This window comes from Myiozetetes cayanensis, unplaced genomic scaffold, assembly GCF_022539395.1.
Source record: "Myiozetetes cayanensis isolate MyiCay16 unplaced genomic scaffold, myiCay2020 scf1, whole genome shotgun sequence".
NCBI classification, from domain to species: Eukaryota; Metazoa; Chordata; class Aves; order Passeriformes; family Tyrannidae; genus Myiozetetes; species Myiozetetes cayanensis.
In genome coordinates this window covers 52,599,587-52,606,382 of record NW_026086604.1, presented here as the reverse complement: position 1 = coordinate 52,606,382, position 6,796 = coordinate 52,599,587, and the positions used below count along the sequence as shown (strand labels likewise).

General features: G+C 38.2%; 1 protein-coding gene across 2 annotated transcripts; it reads right to left on the bottom strand.

Moving 5' to 3' along the window:
• Positions 1-1,883: 1,883 nt before the first annotated feature.
• MC5R (melanocortin 5 receptor) lies at positions 1,884-6,513 on the bottom strand. 2 transcript variants are annotated; one of them, XM_050323592.1, is made up of 3 exons: positions 6,440-6,509; positions 6,241-6,355; positions 1,884-5,390 (listed from the first exon to the last, which is right to left on the bottom strand). In XM_050323592.1, the coding sequence occupies exon 3, from the start codon at positions 5,306-5,308 to the stop codon at positions 4,331-4,333; it is 978 nt and encodes a 325-aa protein (XP_050179549.1). In that variant the 5' UTR covers positions 5,309-5,390; positions 6,241-6,355; positions 6,440-6,509; the 3' UTR covers positions 1,884-4,330. The 2 variants fall into 2 exon arrangements, with proteins under 2 accessions (XP_050179549.1, XP_050179541.1); XM_050323584.1 differs by having other exon boundaries at positions 6,241-6,513.
• Positions 6,514-6,796: the final 283 nt, after the last annotated feature.

The following is a 6,796-nucleotide window of genomic DNA, read 5'->3' as shown; positions in this document are numbered from 1 at the left end:
CATTCTCACATACATTTCATCTGTTGGTGTCATCTGAGATTGTACCTTATATTTGCGAGTAAGAACTCAAGTAGGCTTGTATGTAAGTATAAACACACACACATCTTGGATTCTCCTTTTCTGTCCTGTATGAAGAACAAGTGAAATCCAAGATACACACGGCTTAGGTTGTAACACATGATAAGATTAGAAAAGGAGGGAGAACATCTCACCTGGAGATAACCTAGCACAGGGACTTATAGGCCAACCACAGCCTGCGTGACTTTCTGTCCCTCATGTGGGGATCCTCATTTCCCATGTTCCCACGTCTTCTTTACCCACTCTATCTAACCAGAGGAGTATCGTGCTTGCACTCCAACACAGCTGAAGGCTGGGACCATCTACTGCAATTCCTGAACACAGCAGTGGTCACCACAAGTTGGTCTTCTGTGCAAGAAGCTGATGAGCAACAGAAGAAGGATTTACTGCAAGATAGGCAGGAGAATCCCCAACAAGGCTTTGCAGTAAAACTGAGTCCTTGGAGATTTCAGAGAGCAGACTATGTGTGGGAGTTTTTTCCCAAAGATTACAAATCTTTTCTGCCTTCTCAAAGTTTGTGTGTGCAGGAAATTCCTGTGGTTTCTTCACTTACATGCTCAGGACTCACAAAAAAACACAACTCAAGTCTCCAGACAGACACTCAGAGAAGGTTTTCTAAAAGGAGAAGCCTAAGCAGTGGGAATGAAAGTACAACCCATTCTCAAAAGGGTTCCTCACTGTATTAGTCTGTACCACTGAACACTGGTTGCACACTGGGTGCAGGTCTGTGGAGTTGAAAGCAATCATCCCTCCCAGTCCAGACTCAGAGGCAGTGAGACTCAGCAATTAGAGCCCTTTATGACAGATTTGTGCCCGTTTGGGAAGCAGGATCTTAAAGTCCAGGATCATAAACAACTTCTTTTCTCTATTCAGTTATTACTGTTTTATTTTAAAGGAGATGCTAAGGCTCTTGGAAAACTAGTATGTCCAGGTACCTTATTGAGGCCTTGGCCCAGAGAAAAGATTCAGCTTTTTTTTTTTTTTTTTTTTTTTTTTAATATTCCCACTGATACTAACCTGCTTAAAATACAGGTGACTTTGTAGAAGTCCCACCTGCAACAGAAGTGAGATCCAAATAATTGCTTATCAAAAACTTTTAAATACAGGAGTTAAAAACAGTGACATTTTCTGTTATCAAAGTAACACTGGGCAATGCAAATTAGTTTTGGAGCTCTGGGAGAGATACAGTGTGATTTGATGGGTTTTTTTCCAATTGCTAAAGCTAAATCATAAATGACTGGCTATATAAGCAAGAGTAGTGTTGTTAATTGGACATGGTGCAATGATAGCCTAACAGCTAATTTTTTCATGACTGTCCTTTGACAGTAAATTTCCTACTTACCCAACGCTTGCTTGTCCCAGTCTATCAAAATAGTTAGAGTTTTCTAGGGCACACTAAACGTTCCTTTTATTCTGCAGTTAAACAGGAGAAAGAAACATATTAAAGCATGTCATGGTCTTCCAGAGATATGTATTTTATATGCATTCCTATAGTTGAAACAGCCTTTTTTGCAGGAACTACTCTAGGCTGTTCTTGCAAGTACTTTCCTTTCACCCTTAAACTGTTTAAGCTCCCCACCCTTAAAGCTTATAATGAAGGTGTGATGCTGACACCCTGAGGAACATAGGTATGAGTGTAAATACATTGTATTAGTCTGTAACTCTCGTTCAGAATGTGTTTCTTAGTAAGACATCTGTTTAAATTGAGCCATGAAAGTCTGTAATGCAATACTCCCTCTGTGAATAATCTATAAGGTTGCAGACATGTTACAATGAATAACCAGTAACAGTGGGTTTTCCAGCAATCCAGTTTAATAGTTTCTTCATATGTCTATGTTTATACATCAAACAAACTCCAAACAAACAGAACAAAAAACTTAATATACAATTCAAGAAAACACCCAAAGCTATTACAGTTTTGGCTTCCCCTTTGTTGTTTTACAATTATGTACAAAACTGTCTTAATTGCAATACCTTGTGAAGATTTAATGATTTATTTACATCAGCTGGTGCCTTTCACTATGCAATGGAACTATCTCCTTTTGCCATTTACATTCCTAGTTGCAAGATCCCACATTTAGGTGCTATTTATGGATAGGGTTAAGAGAGGGACTTAAACAAGGCAAAATTCTCACTACTGATCACAAACATATCTCTGAAATCCCATTTTCTTATATAGCTGAAGGAAGATTCCAGAACCTAGTGCATTGATATAACCATTATATCAGTCAGCATAATAAGATATCTCCACTGAGAATAGCACTCCCACTCATGTTAGACTGAGATAAGTGTGAGCTGGAGGAATAACATCTTTTAAGGTGCAGCAGACAAATTGTATAACTACAGTGCTAAAGGTAAACCTTACTTCTCGTGTCAGAGACCTCCAAAGCAAATGAAAACACAAGTATTCTATCTTTTTAAATGTTTGGAGGAGAATACATTACATTTTTTCTTACACAAGAGATAAAATTAGGAGGGAAAAATTATCACTTTATCATAATATGCAAACTGCTTCATAGAAACACCAAATAACTTGAGTTGGAAGGGACCTATGGAGGTAATCTATTTCTAATTGTTCAAAACAGGGCAAACTTCAAAGTCACAGTCACCCTTCAACTTAGAACAGATTGTTCAGGACTGTGTCCAGTCAAGTTTTGAATATCTCTAAGTATGGAGTTTGCACTGCAGCTGGGCACCTGTTCCTATATTTGACCACCCTTGTGGTAAAAAAATTTCCTAAAACCAAATCAGGACTTTCACCTTGAAGGTATAACCTAACACCCATGGAATCAATCATATTCCTTCCATTGAGAATGAGAGTTTTACTGTATCTGTAAACCAAGTATAACAAGCATTATTCTTTCAGATTTCAGAAGGAATAGCTCATTTTTCCAAGGTATTTTCTGATATCTAGTCAGTGAGTTGCCACCACTTGAAATATTTTCATAGCTTAATCACAGAGCAAGATATGCACCATCCATGGTCATCAAGAAATCAATGCCATACTTCCTTCATCTGTGATAAATCCAATATTTTGTACATTAGACAGCTGTTGCATAACAGCATGTTTATGAGAGTATGACTAGATTCAAATTACACAAAAGGCCTGAGAGTTTCAGCCTAGAATCCTCTCAACAAAGACAAAATCTGTTAGTTTGGAGAGCAAAAGTCAAGACTCTTTGTCATGGCTACATGTGCCTGAGGTTTTGAAATCCCTGTTTTGCCATTGCCCGCTACGGCTTTTGATTATCAAACTTGTTTTTTCTCTCCCAACTTGAAAAACACAATCTACGGAACAACTTCCTCCAGTAACAGAGGCTCCTCACAGCCAAAAGTTTTTCTAATGTCTGTTCAAAGGCAGGTACTCACCCAGTCTTTCTGATCTTCACAAAATATTACACGACTATCTAGAGGCAATGTACCCTTTGCTTCCCTAGCCCTGGTGAACAAAAGAAAACAGACAAACTAGAATCAGCTCAGTCTTCAGATTCAGCCTTAAAATCCACCTATGGTACTTCACACATCAGTGTGATTAAAACACAGATCGTCATATACGACAAAGTACTGTGTCCAGCCTGGAAAATCTCATGGTAACACAGGCCTCTTACATAAAACACATTTTATGACAGTAACAGTCATGACTGGAATACGAGGCTGCTGATATGTGTATGTATATTGACCATAACTGTTAACCAAGGTATGTGAAGCTTGATAATTGGAGCTACTTCTCTGATTTTATGTCTTCAGAAAGGAAATAGGAAAAAAAAAAAAAAAACCAAACTGGTAATTCTGGACATCAAAATAAGCCATGCTTATTTTTACATAGAGAGACAATTTTTATTTATCTTTTTTAATCTAGAGAGACAAATGATATCAAAAAAGAAAGAATGTGTTGAGCGGATGATGGATTCATTCACGTGGCAGGTCTCACTCATTGCATTTAGCAGAAAGAGAAGTATGGCTTTCCCTGTATAATCCCCTAATAAAATCAAGCCTTCAGTAGGGTAAATGAGATTCAGAATATTCTTCTCCCCATTATACAGATGCACTGAGTAGCTCCTACCATCAGCATAAGAAAGGTGTGTGGAGGGAAAGAAATGTAAAGTCACATGTTAAAAAATAGGTTCTGATTGATTGCTGCAGAAATCATGAGAGCTGAATGGAGAAAGTGTTTCATAGGCATTTCAGCAGAGTTACAAGATGCGGCAAGTTGTGGCATTTCTATTCTCTTCCTTGGTTTGGTTTTGTTTTCTCAGTATTTGTCCGATAAACCACAGACCATTCTCAGGCTATAGCAACAAATTATCTCTTTGAAGGTCTTCCTCATTTCCTGGCTACGAAAGGCGTAGATCAAGGGATCAATCACTGAATTGCACATAATGAGAATGAGGTACATGTTGAAGTGAGACATGAAGCAAACACAGTAGAGGTTTTGAGGGCAGGAGATCATCAGGATGAGATGAAGGAAGAATGGAGCCCAGCAAACAATGAAGATGCCAAGAAGCATAGTCAGAGTGATGGCTCCTTTCATGCTGGTTCTTTGACGGACAGAGTTGTACCCAGGCAAAGCAGCAATTTTCTTCACATGAGTACGAGCCAGGAGGAACATATGGATGTACAGCGAGACCATGAGGAACAACATGGTAAAAAACATAGTGATGAGACAAATGACCACGTAAGTTGATTCATAATAAAGAATGAAGACAATGCCACAGCCCGTGCAAAAGGTCCAGATGCACGCAATAATAAGCCCTGATCTTTTCACTGTCATGATATTGTGGTAACGCAGGGCATAGAAGATAGTGATGTATCTGTCTACTGCTATAGCCAGCAAACTGCACATGGAAGCCACCACAGATATGCAAATCATTGAGTCAAAGACATTGTCTATATGACGGACAAAGGCATCTTCCATAATGACGTGTCTATTGTTTATTAAATATATTGTTATGGTCTCCCAAGCATTGGACACACTAACCAGCATGTCAGCCACTGCTAAACTGCAAACAAAGAAGTACATTGGTGAATGCAAGTTCTTGTTCTTAACTATTGCACATATAACTAAGATGTTTTCAAGCAGGCTTACAATGCCCAGAGTTAGGAACACCTCAGCTGCAATGACCACTTGCTCACATGATGATGACTTGCTCTTGGCAGTAGGCACAGTAAAGTTGCCACCAAAGGCACTCAGGTTTAGTTCAGAAACATACAATTGAGAGGACGTGTTCATGTCTGGAAGCTAACACATTCTGTTCCTTCTGAGGGGCTTGCCAAGGAGTGTGATAAACGCATTTTCCAAAAGATAAAAGATCCTGACAAAAAAAAAAAAAAAAAAATCATGATGAGTACAGGCAGAAGTCGACAAAATAAATATCACCCATTTCTATTTAGTTTGGCTCATACATGTCCTGCCACTTCCACATCATATTTCTCTACTGATTCTAAATTAACCTTTGGTCAGCTCAGAGATTTTATACCCATCCTAACTGGGAAATTAAAATGACAAACTAGGGAAGAGATTCACCCACCCTTCATTCATTCTTTTGTTTATTCTATTTGATCCCCTGGAATAATTCCCCAGATTTTCCTGGAAATTCTGCTGAAAAAAACAAACAAACAATTTTCACAGTCCCGACTCTCAGACCCCAGAAATGCAGGAGAATGTAGTATTAGGTCCAGCAGAAACCACTCACTTGAATATAATATACAGAAGTTTTGATTATTGTCACAATTAAGAATTGAATATTTTCAGTAATATAATTAAATGCTTTCCTGAACTTTGTATCTTTAAAGTTTTCATGAACTGTGCTGTGAACAGTTTATCTGTGCAATACTAACATGCTCATTTAAAAGCATTAGTGGTATTAAACACCTAACCAAGGCAAATCCATACATTTCAGGTTACACTAAGGTTACAGAATTAGTGTGGGTGGAATTCATTGTAACATAAGTTTTCTATTCCAGATCATTAATATTTTATTCAATTTTTTTTTGGTAACGACAATATTCAGGACAAGTTGTAAGCCATTCAATTCTTAATAAGAGGAACACTTTAGAGCTGTTTGTCAGTGACTTGTTGCAAATAAAATTCAAGGCATATAATGCTAAACAATTTTCAGTTTTTAAAGTAGCTTTTTATTTGCAATGAAGAATTAACTGTACCTATTTATCAGAGCAGCTCCTACAGCTGTTCTTCCTCTTCACCGCCTGCAACCTTTCCTCCAGAGAGCTGAAGTTTCAGCCCCCCTCGTCTCCCAACATCTGGGGCTGGGAATTCCTTGATGGGAATAGATGAAAAAAATAGAGGGAAAAGAATGAGCAAATCCATAGAGTCAAAGCTGACCTCATATAAATTACTTACTGTGCAACTGCCTTTTTATAGACTCCAAGCAATAATGACTTCAGTACTCAAACTGTGGCTCCTCCTCCCCTTCTTTGCCCCTCTGGACTTCTCTTTCCATAATGCTCATAGCAAAGGCTTGGTTTTTTACCACCATCTAGTGGTTTTCTACTGTCTTTCTAACTGAACAGTGATTCCAGTCTGAAATTCGTGATGACCTTTCTATAATATTAAAAGGGGAAATGTACTAGGCATGCTCCTTTACAAAGCCATAGAGTCACTTCTTTTTTTATTTTTTTGTTTTCTTTGCTGTTGCTAGTACACTACCAATAAGTTCATGCTGCAATAGTGTTCCAAAAGGAGTGAGAACAGAAGGCT